We start from the raw sequence: 21,381 nt of genomic DNA, 5'->3' as shown, positions 1-21,381 counted from the left end.
ACTCCAATTATTTTGAGCATAATTTATAAACAAAATTCAAAATATTTACTGTATAACAACAAAAAAAAAAAATCCATAAGTTAATAAGATGTTTTCATAATTTCCAGATTTGTGTCTGAATATAGTTATCTTTTCTTCTCCTTTATTTATTATCTTCTCTTTCATATTTTTTCTATTTTTAAACGATTTATTCTATTTATATCTCTTTTTTATCTTCACCATTTTTTTGCAATATTCTTTAAAACTACCTCATCTTCTTCGCAATCAAAAATATTAAGACTGTTTAAATATCACTTTGACATGATCTAAAAGACCGTTTACGATTGTCAAGACAATTGTTTATGAAGCTTTTTTCTCATTATTTAAAACGAACTACATGAACGTGTTGGTCTTATCTAAATGATCGCTTACCATAGTTAACAAAATCATTTAGCTAGTCAACACAGTCGTTTGGTTTGAAGTTCTTAACAATTATTTACATTGGACTACGTGATCACTTATCATAATCAACACAATCGTTTCCCATTTTCAACACGATCGTTTGTCATGGTCAACATGATTGTTTAAATTTAAAGCATTTTTCTCCATCATTAAACAAGAACTACAAGATCGTGTATCATGACCACTACGATAGTAGATTATTCGTTTAGACAGTAATACACGATCATTTAAAAGAAGATTACCCACACGATCTGGTCAATTAATCGCGTGTTAACTAGGGTATTTTTGGTATTCTCCATTGTGAGTCTATGGGTTTTTTTTTTTGTAAATATTTTACTGATTTGTTATATTTTTTAATAAATCTCTTATTCTAAGCGACAAAATTAATCAAAAGATTTATAAAATCTCTCTATCTAGTCTATAGTATATATAAAAGTATGAACAAAGAGAAACCTATTGCTTTCAATTTTTCTTCGTAGTCATTTACTTGTTTCCTACCTTGATTTTATTGTAGTATGTTTTTTATTTATTTTTAATATGAAATTAATTATTAATAAATATTTGGGTATTAATAATTTGAACTTTTACTCTCAAATTAATTATGTCATTAAAATTTATCTAAAGCCAATCACATCTCTTGATCTTTCACTTATTCACATTCTCTTCTCTCATATTAAATATTTTGTATATTTTTCAATATTTCAAAAACAATTTCCCTTTTTTAAATCTTTGAATATAAATATCTCATTCTTTTTCTTTTCCATTCAAGTTCACAAGTCACAACAACAAAAAAAAGTTAAAAGTGTGAAGAAAAAATCAGATCATGTTTCTTATTCTCTTCTAATTTTTTTTCTTATTTTTATTTCATTCCATGTTTTTATATAGAAATATGTTTATGTATATTTTTTCATTTATAAGTTTTTTTTTAGTACACTATAGAAGTAGGGGAGACTCGAATCATCAACTTCATGGTTGACATGTACAGATACAACTATGAAGTTTAAATCATGAAATTGTATAAGTCATGCAATCATGAGAATTTTTTATATGTAACCATGGAAATCTTGGACATTGTAAAAGAATGAATTTTTGCCTCATTTTTTTCTTCATTTAATTATTTTTAATTAAAGTTATTTTACTAATAAAATGGTTGAGTGATTTATAATTTTATTTTGTTAAAACCACGTAAATATTGTTGGAATTTATTAAGTATACATAAAGGTAATGAAATGTGTAAACTTCATAGTTATTGTTGGAATCCTTTCATTATTTTCTAAATATTTATGGAAAGATTATGGGAATATTTTCTTTATTTCCTAAATCTTTTCCTTTTTTATTCCCGTGTATAATCTATTTATTCTCCCTTGTACCTATAGTATTATTCATTAGAAAATAATAACAACAAACAATCCTAGTTTTTCTCTCGATACTCAGATTTCTACATAAATTAGTGTGTGCTCTTTGTCTCTCCTTCCAATATGGTATCAGAGTGGGACATTGAACACATCCTAGAAAACACAACCAACGATGAAAATCACATACAGGAACACATCCGCTAGTTTTAGTGTGACCGTCGTCGTCGTTGATGCTCGGATCAATGTGCCATGGATGAATGGCTTCGTCGCCTTTAGAAAATGCTAGGAAACATAATTCAGCATATATTCTCATCGTCGGTGCCGCCAAAACCAACCCATGCGCCTCCACGCGCCGCCATCGGAGTTTCATGCATCAGTCCATCATGTTCATACGTCGTTGGCCAACCCAACTGTGTCACCCTCATCTTCATCCACTGCTTGTAGTGTTCCCCACGTGTCGATTCGTGTTCTGCCACCTAATCTCGGTCGGAGATCATCGCTTTTGCAGTCAAATCTGTATGCTCTACCATCCAATGACCTTAGTTATTATCCTGATGATAAGAATCCTCATATTCACTCAACATTTGAGGTTGGTGAATTTTCGGCACATTCCAACCCTATCGTGTAAGCTTCCTCATTAGGAATAACTCAGCAACAACTGGAAGGGCTACAACAACAGATTGTAGCAATTGGGGCCACCCTAGGGACAACATCTAACACTCTTGTACTGATGTGTTATAAGAATTTGGTAACCTCATTTCCTATTTTATCTTCTTCCTATGTGAGTGAGAATGCTAGTCCAACCACACTTGGAGTTGTTGTCCAGTCAGGTATACCTCAGTCCTTTAGTCTCATTAGTATTGATGGTAAGAATCCTTGGATCTTGGACTCTGGTGCCACATATCATTTATCTAGTTCCTCTGAACACTTCGTGTCCTACATTTCATGTAATAGAAATGAGAAGATAAGAATTGTTGATGGCTTCTTGGCTCTCATTGTCGGGAAAGGGCAGATTTTTCTTTTTGACAAGTTCTCGTTACACAATGTGTTGCATGTGTCACGAATTTCATATAATCTTCTATCGATTAGTAAGATTACTCATGAGTAGAGTTGAGGCCGAATACATAGCTATGAGTTTGGGAATATGTGAGAAAATTTAGTTTCAGAAAGTCCTCCCATATAATCAGAAATGTGAGACACCATTGAAGCTTTTCTGTGATAATAAAGTCGCTATTAGTATTGCTAATAACCATGTTCAACATGATAGCTAGAACTAAACATGTTAAGATTGATCGACATTTCATCAAAGAAAGACTTGACAGTGGGAGGATATGCATTTTGTGCATCCCTTTCGAGTCAACAGGTTGTTGATGTTCTTATCAAGGGGCTTCTCAGACCAAACTTCAACTTTTGTGTTAGCAAGTTGGACCTCATTGATGTTTACATCCTAACTTGAGGGGAAGTGTTGGAATCCTTTCCTTGTTTTCTAAATATTTTCCTTGTTAGAATCCTAGAATATTTATAGAAAGATTATGAGAATATTTTCCTTATTTCCTAAATCTTTTCCTTTTTTATTCCTTGGTGTTCTCTATTTATTCTCCTTTGTACCTATTGTATTATTCATTAGACAATAATAACAACAAACAATCGTAGTTTTTCTCTCGGTATTCGAGTTTTTACGTAAATTAATGTGTGCTATTTGTCTCTCATTCCAATATTTATAAATATAAAAGTCTTTCCTTTAATTTTTTACCTACAAAATTGTTAAAAAAATTTATGATTTCCCATTTATAATTTCATAATTTCAAAAGTTGAAATTTTTTAATAGTTTTCTTTGGTAGTTTTCAAAAAGACATGACAAATTATAAAAAAAAAACTTTACACTAAATTATATATAAAAAAAAAAAGTTTAGGCTTTTAACGGTTTAGCAACATTACTCAACTCTTTAACTTCACATAAAAAGGCTTAAATTCAATATTTGATCAAATAAAATTGAAGTTTTATGTGCATTGCACGTGAAAAAAACCATACAATAGTTAACCCAACAAGGTTGCAAAAAAGAATGAATGAAAGGGAAAATTTTGATTTTTCTATTATGACAAATAAATTGTTTTGAGCAGCGAGATGGAAGATGTGACGTGATGATAAGAAGAAAAAAAAAGGTAGAACCAGCTATGAACTTTTGTTCAAACGAATTTATACATAGATCTGAATAGGTGAGGGCAGCTAAACGACACTGGTCCAATAAGCCTCTCATTTCAGGAGTAAGACCGGGTGGATGGCTAGAGACATAGAATGCAAGATAGAATTCACTCCTACGGCCTGCTGTAGGGTTAGTAGATAGGTTGTTCTCTTAAGAAATGAATCTAAGTCTTGAACAAGGGGCTTCACCCTCTCATTGGCCCAAGAGGGATTAAGTTTATAGGTTGAACCTTAAACCAATTGTCCAATAGTGGATTAGTGGGACTTAAGGAGTAAGATGTACTCTCGAGGGTAAAATGGTATTGTGACCTAAGCAAGATTACAAACAATATGTGAATGATTAACTTACTAATCATGGTTATATAAGATGGACGCAAATATATCTATAGTGAGGAGAGTGCAACTATGGACCTTTAGTGGGAATACCCGTTAGTTAACGAATGTTGATTAGCTCGGTCTAAAAGGTTTAGCCAGTTAATTTCGAATCGTTGGAGCTCATGATCTATAGATCCATTAGGTTTCCCTACTAGCTTATATGGAATAAACTTAGAACAATATAATGGAATAATTTGAATTATTTGACTTAGATAAACAGAGAGAAACCGACAAATATATATTTGGTATAGTCGTCGGTTATAAGTTTGAGATATAGGTTTATGTTTAAATATTAATAATATGAATACAGATTCATATTCGAAAGGTCGAAATTGATAGAAATGGTCAAAGTGGTAAAAAGTCAAAATGTTGATTTTTTACTTTGAAAAGTCAAACTTTGATCGACTTTATATTCAAATGTGATTTGAATTTTGAAAAAATAAATACGAATTCATGCTCGAGATGTTGAAATTAGTCAAGACAGACAAAATAGTAAAAAGTTAAAATGTTGACTTTTACTTGAATGGACAAATGATCAAATTGCCATTGAACTAAAGTTAGTGAAAAAATCCAACATTTTGTTGGATAATTCCACTAACACTTAGTGGAATAGGTGACCATATAAGATGTAAACACCTAGCTCACTAAGTTCTACTGATGGTTAGTGAAATGGTAGGTGTTGAGATTTGGCCAACTAATTACACACAAACATGTAATTAGGTTATAAATAAGGTCGTTTTCAAATGTGATGAGGAGTTTTGCCAATTTTGTAATTATGAATTACAATATTATCTCATCAAATTATTTCTCTCCTAAATCTCAAACTCTAAAATTCTACCTTCCAATTTCCATATATCTCTCTTAGTTCCTTCACTCAACGAGACCCACAACCCAGTTCTAAGTCTAGAGAATAGTGAGTAAAGTCTGGTAGTGGTCCTGAGTTCATGTTGTGAGGAGATATCGATGAATTGAGAAGCTATGAAGGCATGATTTCTATTAACCCTAATTTGTTTTAATAAAGGCTTTTTTATGCATGTTAATCTCTAATTTAGTTTAGTTGTAATTAGAGTAGGATTATGATCCTTAATTCCACTAAAGTCGCGTAGTTACACTACTTTCACTATAGATATATTTGTGTCCATGTGATATAACCATGAGAAGTAAGTTAATCCTTCATAGGTTGCTTGTAATCTTGGTTGGGTCAAACTACAGTTTTCATCATTTCCTACTAAACACGCCAGCCATAATGTTAGCCTTTCTAGGGTGATTGACAATAGTGCAATCATAATCTGTAATAAGTTTCATCCAAAGCATTTGCCTCAAATTAAACTCCTTTGGATCAAATATGTATTTAAGGCTCTTGTGGTCAGTGAAAATGTTATACCTTTTTCCAAAAAGATAGTGTCGTCAAATGTTCAACACATGGACTATAGCGACCAACTCTAAGTCATACATTGGGTAGTTCCGTTCATTCAATTTTAACTGTTTTGAATAGATAGGCTACACTTTTCCCTCTTGCATGAGAGCACATCCTAAATCTTGGTGAGATGCGTCATAAAAGGTTTCATATTCTTTCTCGTGCGTAGGCAATGCAAGAATGAGGGATGAAGTAAGTTTAGGGTTTAGGGTTTAGGGCAATGCAAGAATGAAAACGACTTCACTAGTTCTCGGTGAAGTAGGCTTAAAACTTGAAAGCTCCTCTTTGCATTCATTTGTCTATTCAAATCTTATCGCCTTCTTCGTAAGTGTTATTAATGGAAGGGCTATTCTGGATAATCCTTCAATAAAACGTTTGTAATAGCTTGGCAAACTAAGAAAGCTTCCAATCTCAGAAACTATTTTGAGGTGCTCCCAATTCTCAATAGCCTCAACTTTTTGCGAATCAACCTTCAACCCGACTAAGGATATAATGTGCCCAAGGAATACCATTGCTTGTTTTAGTTCATGCATTAAATTCACTCAAGTTTTATACTCGTATTTTAGCGTGAACGACTCTAAAATTATCGACTAATAGACGACAAAATAAGGTTATGCAATAAAAGGTGCACTCCTATTCACGTGTTGCTAACATGATAATTAAATATTGTCGCACAAGCTTTCGTCTCTATGGCCCAAGTATAAGCAAAGAGAGGTTTTCTGGTAAGTCCAGGGTCGAACTTAGGGAATTTAAGCTCCGAATTTTAATTATTCTCTTACTAAATCATGGGGTATACACTTTACCGTAAAACATATAAACAGTATACTAATTACCCTAACTATTTGCACTAATGTGCTTGGCGGCATAAGGTGAATGGGGTGGTATGGCATGGCGAAATATGACATCAATATAGACATGGCGGGGAAAAAAATTGAACTACTAAATACAATAACTAATGTTTCAACACTTTGAAGCTATACAAACGTCTATTAACGAAGAATTGAGGCGGGCAACTTCTTAGTGCAATGCCATATTTGCTCACCTTTTGGAATGCAAATACATAAGTTAAGTGATGCGTTGTATCTAATGATTTTGAATGTAGTAATAGTAGCTTATCCTTAATTAAGACATATACCTTTCAATGTTTTCGACACACACATTAACCTCTCAGTAATGTATGTAAAGGATGAGTTTGGCTACAAGAATGCACTGCTACATTCTTCTCGCGACTTGCTTAGCTAAAAGTGGTTCTCACTTGTTTAGTGATTACGATATCTACTTTTGCCCTTCTTTCAAATGAACAGTGTTAAGATACTCACACTTAACTGAACAAAACTCTTACTGCATTCATTATAACTTTCTAAGTATCGAATACATCATTCATTAATATTTATCTACACAATTATATATATAATATAAGAAAGATGGGAGAATGGAAGAAGAAATGCATGCTTTCATAAATAACACTTTAGGCCTTTCGACTATGAGGTTCTACTTACAAAACAACACAATATAGAAAATAAAAAGTGAAGATACAACATATGTGTTACGCTGTAGAGTTTGATCTCTCATACTCTTTGGCTTTGGATTTTGCCTATAGATGAAGGGGACAATGGAAGGGATGAATTTCTCGCTTTTTTGCTTTAAGCTCTCACCTAAAACTCAACATAAGGAAGAGAAATTGACGATATGAGGAGCTTGCTTATCCGACCAATTTTTTCACACCTTGTTCTAGAGTGAGAAGCTCTATTTATATGCACGGATTGATGTTGACATGCCAACACACACCATTTAAGATCTTTGAAAAGTGGTCGTTATGTTGCATAACTTGTCCTATTTGTGCTTTTCTGACTTTCCCGCCAACCTCTTTTGTTTGCTATCGGCTTGATCGTCTAAAATCTACTAATCACACTGAAGAGGTTGGCTAGGTCTCCTCGCGTAAAACGTGCTACTCAACGAGCTTCTCTCTTCTTTGTTTAGAATCCTACGATAAGAGCACTAAAACATAATGAAATAGGAATGAAGTTCGTTTATGTTAGGCTCTTTGCAGAGTAATCAAATCACCTACTTTTTCTCTTTGTTTTCTTCTATTTTCATGCTTTAAGACTCTATTATTTTACTTAAAAGACTACAATAACTTGTATTTCTACAAGTTACCAACTACTTGATTCAACAAAAATTCACACTTCTAAACTTTGTGAACAACTTTTCTTCTCGCATAGTTTGTAAAACAACCCTCAAGTGTTCAACGTACTTTTCCACGTCTTGTGAATAAACCAAAATGGCTCCCCAACATGAAGTATTGGGTCATATGTAACTTTCTCTAACAATTCCTCCAATTGGTCTTTTCAATTCCTTCAATTCCTTTTCGCCATTTGTAAGCGTTGTCTTCTTCTTTTTCGATTAGTTGTAAAAGCGAGAGCTTAACTCCTAAGTAGGGAAGAATCCACATTCCTGTTGTCCCTAACTTCTAATATCTTCCATTCTCCTTCCTCTCCATTTTTGTGCTTCTTTGTAATATATGATGTTCATATTGTACAATGGCCTAAGGCCTACATTCCTTATATATATATATTACATGTTTATACCTTTCCAATCCATCATTTCTTGACTTTTCATTCGTCAAAGTGTTATTAGTAGTTTTATTTAGTGATAGTTCTTGATAAGAAGTTTAGCTTATAATCCTTATCGCATTAGTTGAGCTTTGTTCATCGCTTGGCCAGCGTCGATCACCACTTACTCGAGAGGATAAGTAGCAAGGATGAGGCTAATGCACGTAAGGAGAAGTTTGGCGATAAACTCCACCTTTGAGAGAAAACTTCCATCATTTGTGTTCCAAAAGGTGAAAAAGTGTGAACATTAGGCGCCTAGAGATGTCATTCTTAATCGCGAAGTTCTATAAGCTTTATAAGTGAAGTCTTCTAGATATATCTCGCCTAATCAGACTTCGTCGTGTAAATCTTGAAATAAGACTATGTGTGGTGTTTAATGACTCTGGGAGGAGCACGCCTTCATCATAATCTGGTTGAGTAAGTTATATCGCATTAAAGCTCTCGCATTGCTTAATCGCCTAATGATGCGTAGACCTTCCTCCACTCTTTCTCACATACAAGTTAGTTTGCATATTATTCCATCTCGCATTCATTTATTCTCTTTTACAAATTCTCTAGGCATACATAAGTAGTTTTAATCCTAGTTCTATTCTTTTATACTTTAGTTAATTAATTCTTATATCGCCTAGAATTAAGAGTACAACACAGAAAGACATGATCGTACTTAGTGACGTATTTCATTTGTGTTATAAACACACAAAATTATTAAGTCCAAACACAAGCAAGCAGAGAGTTATAAATCATTAACAAACTTGTGATCATGTGAGGGTTGTTTATGACCTCATTCTAAGATATAACACAAACCTTTCCTTGGAACTTAGGCCTTCCCAGTCCTGTAATTCTACTAGGTCCGACTTCAGCTTATCTTGACGGTAAAGCTGATTAACTAATTGTGATACAGTCCTTGGGTTACCTTGAATTCCCAAGCTTGGGCAATATTTAGCAAAATGTCCTGGTTGTTTGAAGTTGAAGCCATTCTTTGAAAAACTACTCATTTCCTCAAAACTTGAACCTGATCAAATTACTTACTTTCTTTGAGGCACATTCTCTATCCATTCTGAGGTACTTCCCTTTCCTTGACCTTTATTCTGCATATCAAAACCTCCTCCATAACTCATTCTAGATTCACACTATAAGAAATAGGATCTTTCTCGACGCCGCCCCACATTAGCATAAACATGAAAAACGTTAGGGAAGGTTACCCTGATGTTAGAGTCGACGTCGAAAGGTACGTCAGAGAAAGCACGTCGGGGATACTTTCCTCGATAAAAATCATGTCGACAATGGGGAAACGTTCACTAGTGCACGTTGGGAAAAACGTTCCCTGATGTTGATTTTCGCCGATGTGCGACGTGCGTCGGGGAAGACTTTTAATATTTTTTTGTTAGTTAATTTATTATTTATTTTATTCTTTTTTCTTTTTGTAATTATTGTTTTCAGTTCCACTTAGCAAATAACCAAATTTTCAGTAAATTAAGAAAATGAAAATATTTCAATTAATTACAAACAATGTACATGAAATATGTTCAATTCAAATTGAAGAAATAACAATTTTTCCATACACGTGTTAAATTTGTACATGAAACAACATCATAATTTTGTGTGGTTTGAATCCAATTTGAAGTTTTTAACAAATGAATTTAATTTAAGCAATAAAATCAATTTTTTTATTTATCAAAATTCAACCAAGTTTCACTTTCTTTTACTATAAATATCCAACAATAATGACATGGACGGAATTGATATGCAAAAAGTAAAGAATTATGCAAAATATATAGGCAAGGTCGTTGTCAACACATTTATGTTTGGAAATTAAAGCGGTTGTAAAGGGTAGTTACCTAATCCGTCTGGACAAAAAATCATTTGTAGTTTACCCTTGACTTTTACACGTTTTCTGGAATGTAATGAATGAGATTAGTAACAAAAAGAAAAGAAAAGTATTGTAAACAATTTTTGGGAAAATTATAAGAGAAAATGAGAAGGAAAATTTAGTTTGCAATACAATTTAGAAATGAGGTTAGACATGAATCTAATCTTATCATTGAATCAAATAAAGTAAAGGAAATTGAATCATGCTTAATTAAAAGATGCTTGATCTTGGAGGATTTTTGAATCAAAATTCAAAAAAATAGATAAATTTCATCGAGGATTAGTTTAATTCTTGCAATCTTAACTAAACCCCTAATTGTTCTTTCAAAATTACAAAAATTGAATTAAATATCTAATTCGTTTTTTTTTTTTTTTTGCAAAGGTATTGTAATAGATGCTAGGGTGGGGATTTGAATCTGGAACCTCTTGTTCACAAGAACATAGAGGTAAGCTCATGTTGACTAAATATCTAATTCTTGATACAAATGATTGATGATTCTAACAAAAATTACATTAAAATCAAAAATTAATCAAACCCTAATTATAATGAAAAATCAAAGTAATAAAATTCTCGAATATTAGAATCACCTGAACCCAAATTACCTCGAGAAATTAGCCTTGCATCTTCAATAATTTTAAAAAAATGGCAGAATGGGATAAAGAAATTGAAATTGAAGAGAAATTGGAAATAATTTTGGAAGGAATGATGAACTATATGAAATTAGGAGTTAGTAGGGGTATTTATGGGAAAATTGGGGGATTATAGAAAATGGCCCAAAATTATATTCTCAACGCCCATTCCCACTTAAATATCACGGAAAATGGAGAAATTTTGGAAATTTGGCAAATAATTACGAATTTGCCACTAAAAATAAAATGGTTTACGTTAGGTGGGAGTCGTACTCAGGTGGCTGAGGAGAACCCACCACGTGTCGTGCGGAGACAGGCTGAGATGAGAAGACACGGATTGAAGGTTCAAATAAGATTGGTTAATTCGTGAGTGAGGCCAGATTTGAACCTGTGATCTGAGGTACGAGCGTGGAGAGAATTAAACGACGTCGTTTTCTTCTTTGATAATCAGAATTTAAATTGCGTCTTGTGAGATTCGAACTTGTGGCGTCCGAATGGCTCGTGCGCGTGTAGTTCACTCACGTGTCAATCTTCTTCAATATTTACCAAAATACCCCTCATGTTTAATTTGCCCGTTCTTAGTTTGAAGTCCGAATTAGGTGATTTTCGTGTCGTTGGGTTCCTATCGGAGTCTACTTCATATTCTGCAAAAGAATATAAAAATTATAAATATATGCATAATAAGAATTGAGAATAGACTATCTTTAAATGGGTCAATATTTGGCCCAACAAATTCTCAACAAGAAAGAAAGAGAAAAATCAAACAAAACCGTTGAGAGCAAACAAACAAGCTAAGCAGCAAAAGATGGTGACTTTTGGACTTGAACCTTCCTTAGTGAATATAAATTGAATTCACTAAAGAAATATGGAGAGCAAGCTCTAGAACTATTCTTCTAATTGGTGAATTAAGATAATAGATATCACACACAACTCATCTTGTATCTTTGAGTACTATACGTTTGTGTCCATCTTGGTCCTAAATTTTTTTTTGAATTCATAAGAACTTTAGAAAAAAAAAAAAGTCATTTGAAAAGTTTTCATAGAAGCGACTGAACTTCTACTCTCACATAGGTGATATAATTAAGAGTATTCTGTCATTACTCCTCTTGTAAAATAAGATATCAATATAACATTAACATGACCAGATCACACACTTTAGAACATCATAGAAATTGGAATTAAATTGTAAGTTTCAAAGTGTGTCAATTATGAATTATCTAGCTAGTTTGTCTATTCAACCTAAATCTTCTAATCTCCAGTCAACTAGTTAGGTTACCACCAAATAACTCATTTCATAGGCTTTAGCCCCATTGTCATCTATGTATATGTGTCTTGCTCTCTTGACAATCCTTTGGTCAAAGGATTTGCAATATTCTCTTTTGATTTCACGTAAACAATGGAAATTATTTCATTAAAGAGCAATTGCCTTATTGAATTATGTTTACGTCTAATATGTTGGGACTTGCCATTATACACAATAGTCTTAACTTTCATAGAAGTCGTTAAATTCTCACAATAGATACATATTGCACTTACAAGCTTTGGTCACATTGGAATGTCATCAATGAAGTTTTATAGCGATTCGACTTCTTCTCCTTCTTTATTAAGAGCTATAAACTTTGATTCCATAGTAGAACGTGCTATACACGTCTATTTTGAAGATTTTCATGATACGACAACTCCAACTACAGTAAAAGTATATCATTGGTTGATTTAGTCTCCATGCTATTAGAAATCCAATTCACACCACTAAATCCTTATAGTACATGTGGATACCTCATATAATGAAATTTATAGTCTAGAGTGTACCTCAAATACCTTGGAACTCTAACTAACACATTCCAATGGTCATGTCCAGGATTGTTGGTGTATCTTGCTAACCTTCTTACTTAATAAACAATATCAGGTTTTGTACAATTCATTATGTACATTAAGCTACCAATAACTCTATAATATTTTAGAGATGACACACCTTCATCATTGTTTTTCTTCAACTTACATTTTGGATCAATTGGAGTAATAACCGACTAACTGTCAAACTAATCAAAAAATTTGAACACTTTCTCTATATAGTGAGATTGAGAAAGTATGCATCCGATTGGATTTCTTGTTATTTGAATTTCAATGATAACATCAACAAGACAAAGGTCTTTCATATCAAAGTTGGGTTTCAACATTCTTTTAGTGGAATCAATGACGCTCCTATTTGTGCTCATTATTAACATGTCATCCTCATACAAACAAAGAATGACATACTCTTGATTTAGGGTTTTAACGTAAACATATTTATCACACTTTTTATAGTGTGAACAAACTTTTCATGCCATTGTTTTGGTGCTTGTTTCAATCCATAAAGAGACTTACCAAGTTTACAAACTTTATCGTCAAGCTCTTTAAAAACAAATCATTCAAGTTGTTACATATAACTTTATTCATCTAAATCTCAACTAATTAAAAATGTAGTTTTTACATCTATTTGATGTACATTCAAACTACATCTATTTGATGCTATTGTAATCAACATCCTAATAGATGTAATCCTTGTTATTGGAGAATAGGTATAGAAGAACTCTAGCCTTTGTTTTTTTTTTAAGTCTTTAGCCAATAAGCGAGCTTTTGTATTTATCAATAGTGTCATTAGCCTTTAGTTTTCTTTTAAAAATCCATTTACTCCCAATTGGTTTGCTTCCAAGAGGCAAATCAATCATTTCAAAGGTATTGTTCTCTAAAATGGATTCCAACTCACTATTGATAGCTTCGTTCCAATAAGGTGCATTAGGAGATGTTACAACTTCTTGAAAAGTTTGAGGCATCTCATATCATATAAGTTATGAAATCATGTCTAAAAAAAAAGTAGTTTTCTCATTTTGCTTCTTCTAGGTTTATACTCAATTTTTCTGATCATCTGAGTTTATACTCAATTTTTCTGATCATCTAGCCTCATTGGCTCTTTTGCACCAATAATTTTGTGTCCTTTCTTCTTTAAAGGAAATATATTCTCAAATAATTCAACTTCAATAGATTTCGTTATAGTATTATTATTTATATCAATATTTTTTATTTAATCATCATAAATCTATAACCAGCACTATGCATATTGCATAGTTTATAAAGACAAAATCAATTATCTTAGGTCCAAGTTTGGTGTTTTTTTTTAAAGAAACTTGTACCTTTGCCAAGTGTCATAGTCATCACTTCTCAACTGCATGATGCCATAATTTTACTTCGATAATGGGTAGCCTAAAGGCTATCTCTAGCCCATACATTCTTTTCGAGAGTTCTAACTCACCTTTAGGCAAGGTTCTTTTCTCCTCTACCGAGCTTACATAATCTCTTACTTCTAACATCAACTCGACCAATCCTACACGTCAGCGAGATTCATACAAAAAATTTATATGTTTAAAGTATGTATTGTGTGTTTCAAAGCACGACTTGTTATGAAATTGTGTTCAAACCATTAGTTACTTTCTTTTAATGAGCTAATTATTATGTGCACATAAAGAGTGAAGGGCACCATGGGGTGTACGGGACTACATGGTGAATTGAGGCGGGACAATATATAGAAGATGTGCATTGCATTTTAGCTTGAGCAACAAGGACGAATCTATATATTCTCAAATCCTGTTGTTATAATAGTCTAAAAGCGAAGTTACATGACCTAACATAGAGAATGATTTGAAATCCTTGGCGAAAGAAATGTTGATAACTAATGTGTTTATGCGAGAGATGAAGCATTTGTGCAAAATGTTATGAAAAGATGAATTTATGTGATTTGATATGTTTGGAAAAATGATGTTTACATAAAAGTATTTCATGAAAAGATTTTCTTAAAACGTCATTGGGTCTTGTAGAATTACATTTTTTAATTTCATCTTCTAGGAGTCAGGCGTTAAGGCCAAGTAGAGAAGAAATGAAGGGATTGCTAGACGAGAAGAGCTGCCACGTGTTTTACATTTTAAGCTTAAGAGTTGTACTTTTTAAATTTGTATTAAGTGTCGTAGAACGCGTTACTTTTTAAAGTTAAAAAAAGTTTTCGGTTGGTTTACTTCTCTTGTATTAAGTTGTTTTACCGCCTAAAGTACGATTGTAGTTTAAGTTACAGAAAAGAAGTCAAACGATTTAAGCAAAGCTTATGGACCTCAAGTCTGAGTGTTTTTTCCTTTAAAATGTCAAGATACTCAAGTCACACCACATCTCACAAGACAAGCTAGTAGGTCTACGAGATGGAGTGTGACAGTTTGTGGTTAGATGAGTTGTAGGTTAGATAACAAACTCATTTAGATTGTCATCGACTGTGTCGAGTAATCCCCACCACAATGGGAATAGATGAGTTGCTAAGGTTAGTAGCAAATCAAATAAGTGAAAGAGTAGATCTAGGAGTTATTGTTTTAAGTGCATTATTTCAAGATAACTGTTTAAGAAGGTTTTAGTAAAACTAGGAGGCAAAGTTTAGATTAAAGTTTATTCATGATTTCTTTAACTAGTCACTCACAGAGCTTTCCAGCTCACTCTTTCATATGTTTTCATTTCCTAAGTAACGGTTGTGGTTCCAAAGCTGAGCTTATCACTACCAAATGTCCAGTTTGTCAGGTTCATGTAGTGACTATCCTTGACGGACTTGTGTGTCGTATATTACTCTTAGGTTATGTTGAGTCAAAGGTATGTGTAGGTAATTATAGCTTCAGTTACCTAGTATTAAAACAAGTTTTCGGTTGTGTGACTCTAAAGAATCTTTCGAATACTATTACAAGGTTAGATGGTCAACTTGTATCGTAAGTGATTCGACATACACTAGCTTCACACCACTTCTCATGGCTAGAGAGGATGTCAGAGAGGGGGTGTGTGACAATTTATCTCTAATTTCGTAGAGTTTATTTTATACATGTGTTGTGTTTATTTTATTTTTCTACCTTACTTTAATTGTTAGATGGTCAATTCCGATTTGCTTCATGATTTCAATTTGAAAAAAATAAAGGTTGGGGAGTCTAGATGAGGATGTGAGAAATTTAAGTTTTAGAGAAAAAGGAAAAAGTTTTTTATTTGATTTTATTTGGTTTGCTACTCTCTTTTACATTAAAAAAATTATCAAATAAATCAATAAGATTTATTGATTATTTATCAATTTAATTAATTTGATGAATTTAGAGTCTAATCATCAAAGGTCACATCATCATTTCGTTAAAAAGTTAGATCAAAATAAGTTTTTTCAAAAGTTTGGGAACCAAGATGCTTTTAAATATTTAGAAACTAAAATCAAACAAAATAAAAAGTTTAAAAACCAAAATAAGATATTAACGTAGCAGGTTAAGTAATATTTCTTTTTTCTTTTTTCTTTTTTCCTTTTGAAGAAGTAATATTTCTTCCTTTCTTTCTTTTTTCCTTTTTCTACTTCTTCAAGTAAGAATATAATTGTGCCTGAAACGTTCATTTTTTTTATCTCCTTACCGTAGTATTATTTGAGGGAATGCAAACTTTATTTTAAATCCACATCTAATGGTTATTACGTAGGGTGTGATGTGATCCATGCAAATTATATTCATAATTTAAAAGAAAAAAGAAAAAGAAAATACGAAAGAAAATGTTTTAGTTTTTTTAAATATTACCAATGAATAGTTTTGTGTTAGAGGTATATATGGGTGTGTGGTATACGTATAAGGTACAAGTAGAAATGAAATTAAAAAAGAAAAAGAAAAATAGATAAAGAAATTAAAGAGAGGCGAAGCGAAATGAAAAAGGATTCTGTGTTTATATCAAAATAGGCCGACATGAACAGGAGCCGAGGTGCTCTCGATCCAATCCAGCTCTAGAAAAGTTCCTATTGTAAACTTTGCAGCCTCATCCTTATCGATCACCTTGTAGCCAGGCCATTTGACCCTAGCATCGGTCTTAGCCCCTGGCCCTTTGTTGTTAAATTCAGCATAGTACAAGGTTTTGAGTGCAAAATCCCCTTCCCAAGCCATCCAACCATCTGGATGAATCACATCTTCAATCGTTGACTCCATTACAATGGTTCTTGAGAATTCTTTCCATGGCCTTCCCAAGTAGCTTTTGAATTGTGACTTCACAGGCTCAAGTGTCTTATCCGGCAATATCTTGCAGTTTTGTAGGACAATCCCTGTGGTTTCATGTTTGTCGGTTCTTCCTTGTGCTGTCACCATGTTCTGTTGGTTGTCCAACGGCTTTCTTATCATCATGTTACAGTTTTGGAAAATGGCTGCCGCGTCCCCGAATATGAAGTCTATGGTTCCTGTTATCAGACAGCTTCTGTAGAATTGACGATGTGCTTGGGTGTATAATGTGTCTTGGTATCCCTCGAACCGGCAGTTCACGAATATGGCTCTGTCCGCTTGGACTCTCGCCGCTACGGCTTGGTGCTTTTCTGGACCTGCTATGTTTCTGAATCCTATGGCCTGCCCCAAGAACCCCTCTCCAAGTGCCACTGTGTTATAATAAATTCTATTAACAATAATCCTTATAAATGTAATATCTGCCAGGACTACTTTTTAGATTATCATTACCAAATGTCGCGGTTTGGAAGGTTCTAACCCCGTCCACAAAGTTCTTGCTTCCACTGATCATGCTCTTTTGAGATCCATCTCCGTACATTGTTACATTCACCATCTTTTTAGTAATCACTACGGTCTCATCGTAGATTCCTTCCTTCACGTAGATCACGTACCTGTTTTTTTTCTCAAGTATGAAATTGAACACGATGACCTAAAATATACGATGGGTTGAAGGATATATATAACGTAATTACCGTCCATCATATTTGGCCGGCATGGCTGCCAAGGCTTCATTGATCGTTTTGAATTCTCCAGAGCCATCTTTCGCGACCACAACGTTAGGCTTTGGCTTTTCTCCAGCCGCAGCTCCCTTCAACATCCTCCGCTGATTTCTGTCCATCCAAGTCGGCACTCCATTCGTGGTCATTAGACGACGTCGTGATGCAGCTCCCTCCGGCATCTCAAACGTCGAGAAGAATGAAGCCACCTGCGAAATCATCGCCAATGAATTACTTGTTAATTCCTTTCCAGCCTTCACAACCTTCTCAATGTCACTCTTCATCTTCCCCTCTGGAAAACCATCAACACAAGTTTCGTGATACGACATCACCGCGCTTAGCCAATTGTTCAGATTCGGTGTCGTTTTTGCCGTCAGCTTTCCCATATTCTTCTTGTTCACTTCGCTCATTGACATCTCCAACTCTTCTATTGCGTCTTCCAACAGCACCTTGCAGTCCTCGAACGCTCCCTTTTCCTCCGGGGTCGCAAAGTTGAACCCTGATGCCTTTTTCACCGCAGATTTCACTTCATGCGCAGCTGCCGAGATTGCCAGCTTGATGAGGTCTTTTGGGTCGGAGGAATTAGGATCTGTGTGGACACCATCCTTCAGCGTGCTCTCGCATTTTCCTTTGTAGTCCGTGGAGTTGCATATCATGGTAATCATTTTCTCGACACGTGATACTTGTTTTGTTTCTGGTGGCAGGGGTTGTTTGGAGTTGCCACTGCTACTGCCGCTGTCATCATTTTTGGTGGTGGATTTGGAGGAAGAGACTTGAACGAACACTGCTGCCGCAACAACGAGCAGGATGACAGAGGCCGAGACGACGGCAATGATGACTCTCTTCCGGAACTTACGTGCCCTCTCGGCTCGTCGGCGTTCGGAGATTTGGTCGAAATCTTGGAACACCATGGTGGATGAATTTGCTTAATAGCTAATGGCTAAGGCAGAGACAACTCTGCCTTAGGTTAATTCAAGCCAGAGGCCACAACACAAATTAATGGGAAATAGTTGAAGGACGTTTATTTATTTAGTTTTAGTTAGGACTCGGTTTTTTTTTTTTTTGTTGGTTTTTTTTTTTTTAAGTTTTTATCTTAACTATTTTTTTTCCCTTGTAAGTGGCCTTGGGATGGAGAGTCTTATTATCATGGGATAATTGGAGAACAAGTCTGGAGGGGAGAGTTTTGAGGTCTGTGTTATGAATATCTTTAGAAAAGGAAAAAGTTAGTTAAAAACATGTTGAGAGAATTGAAACAATTCCAACCGCAATACTCGCACCTTCAGAAAACGACTCTTAGCCAATCAACGATTTTAAAGGCTAATATCCCTTTTTTTCCATCTTTCTTTTCTCCACCCCCTTCTTTCCTATTCTTACTCTCTTTCTCTCTCTCTCTCTCTCTCGATGAACCATGGCCTTTTTTCAAAAAAAAAAAAAAAAAAAATCATATTTTTCCTCTTTCCAAGCTGACTGAATGCAGTATAACTAAATTCTCCGTCTGTTTTGTTATCAAAAACCGGAGAGACTATATGTGATATCCACGTCAATTATTAGGTGATTTAATTTCCATGAGAGATTTTATGTTCTCCGAATAAGCATACGGGTGACGACAACTCTGCATCTTTGATTTATTCCAACTCGTATCTATATGAAAATGTAGGGAGCTAAATTTAATCTACTCTATACAGACTTTCTGCCATTTTCATATAGATGCTTCATTTCTGTTAAATTTAATCAATAACAATAAATGTTTGAAAAATATTACAACATCCACTCATCTTTGTGCTTTTGAATCTAATCTTTCACACACAAATAAAAAAGAATTAAAAACCTTTTTAAAGAGAAAAACAGTTTATTATGTGGCAAATTATGAAGGGAGAATTGAGGTGGAATTCACCGAAAATAAGGGTATCCTAGCATGCACTTTCCATACATTTTGATATTTTTATTGAATATTGGTATTTCTTATTGATAAATTTCAGAATTATAAATGTAATTATACACAAATCGAAAACAACTTAAGAAAAGTATATGCAAATAAATAAAAAGATACTATCCACCAAAATTATAGCTTGATTATGGTAATTACAGCAATATCCTCCATCAAACTCAAGATGGTAGAGTCGAGACCACCTTGAGTTTGTGAAATAATTGAGTGAAATGAGGAGAACGAAGAGCTTTTGTGAAGATATCAACATGTTGGTCAGTGGTGGAGATGGAGAGTGTTGGTCTAAAGATGATGAACAAAATCACAATCATTCTCAATATGCTTTGTTCGTTCATGAAAAACATTATTGTGTGCAAACTGAATAGCACTACGATTATCACAATGAAGAATAGTGAATGATGTCTGTGGGGCTCCCATAACAGTAAGAAGCCAACAAAGTCATAGTACTTCAAAAGTGGCATCAGTCAGAGCACGATATTCAGACTATGTGCTGGAACGAGAAACAACATATTGTTTCTTGCTACGCCAAGAGATAAGAGCATCACCTAAATAGAAGCAATAACCAGTGGTGGATCTTCTATCAGTAGGATTACTTGTCCAATCAGCATCAGAGAATTTAGAGAGGATTTTGAGGAGAACTGTAGACCATGATCCAAAGTGCCTTTAATATAGCGGAGAATATGAAAAATAGCAGGGAAGTAAATAATGTGAGGACCAACAATGAATTAACTAACAATGTGAGTTACATACGCAATATCTCGACAGGTCACAGTTAAGTAAATCAGGCAACCAACAAGTTGTCCAATACAAAGTGGGATCATCAAAAGGAACACCCATCAAAAGGAGTGAGTCGCACATTTGGATCCAGAGGTATTGAGGATGTGATGTAATCAATAATACCAGATCGACTGAGGAGGTCAAAGGCATATTTTGTTTGAGATAAGTAATAGCCATAAGCTGACGATGAGATCTCAAAACTAAGAAAATAGCTAAAGGTTCCTAAGTCCTTCATCTCAAAGTGCTTACCCGGGTAACATTGCAAATCATATATGACTAATTTGGATGGGAAAAGGTTTAGAAATATTTGAGAGAAACTCTTTTCTTTTTTATGTAAAATATGTTTTTTCAAATTGTACCGTAAATAGAATACAAAAATAAATTTATATTTGAAGTTTGTATCATCAATCTTATACAACAAAAAATTGTATTATGTTGTTTTTATTTTTAATATTTTTTCTTTCATTTATTAATTTTTTTTCTTTATGAGAACGATAAGCAACATAATAAAGAATGATTAATTCGTTTGACACAAAAAGAATGAAGAAGAAGAGAGGTGGATTAATTTTTTTGGGAAATAAAAAAAAAAAAAGAGGATTTGGAGAGAAGAATAAATAAATGAGGAAAGAGAAAAAAGATATATTATATTGAAAATGGAAGGATTATATTGAGAAATAAAAGGATTAAGTGAGAAAAGTTGGATAATAAATGAGGAAAGAGAATGAATAAAGGGATTAAGGGTATTACTTTCCCACCCTTTAATCCATGGGTCAAACAAGAAAATGATTATTTTTTATCATTTCTTTTCTTCTCTCAAACGATCCTTATAGATTTGATTAAATCAAATTTAATTAAATAAAATTAAACTATTAATTAATTCTCTAGTTAATTAATAGTTAAATTCAATATGTTATATTAAATTTCAAGTATAAGTTTATCTCATAATCAATAATTTTAATATGAATCACGTTCA

The 21,381-nt window shown here is 33.6% G+C and overlaps 1 protein-coding gene across 1 annotated transcript; it reads right to left on the bottom strand.

The window, feature by feature from the left end:
* Positions 1-16,471: 16,471 nt before the first annotated feature.
* On the bottom strand, positions 16,472-18,662 carry LOC101211510 (putative pectinesterase/pectinesterase inhibitor 45). Its single transcript, XM_004142313.3, has 3 exons — positions 17,663-18,662; positions 17,421-17,581; positions 16,472-17,341 (listed from the first exon to the last, which is right to left on the bottom strand). Exons 1-3 carry the CDS (start codon positions 18,595-18,597, stop codon positions 16,653-16,655), a joined length of 1,785 nt encoding a protein of 594 aa, XP_004142361.1. The 5' UTR covers positions 18,598-18,662; the 3' UTR covers positions 16,472-16,652.
* Between the last annotated feature and the right edge of the window lie 2,719 nt (positions 18,663-21,381).

This window comes from Cucumis sativus, chromosome 5 (genome assembly GCF_000004075.3).
Source record: "Cucumis sativus cultivar 9930 chromosome 5, Cucumber_9930_V3, whole genome shotgun sequence".
NCBI lineage: Eukaryota > Viridiplantae > Streptophyta > Magnoliopsida > Cucurbitales > Cucurbitaceae > Cucumis > Cucumis sativus.
This window is presented reverse-complemented; position numbering and strand designations above follow the sequence as displayed.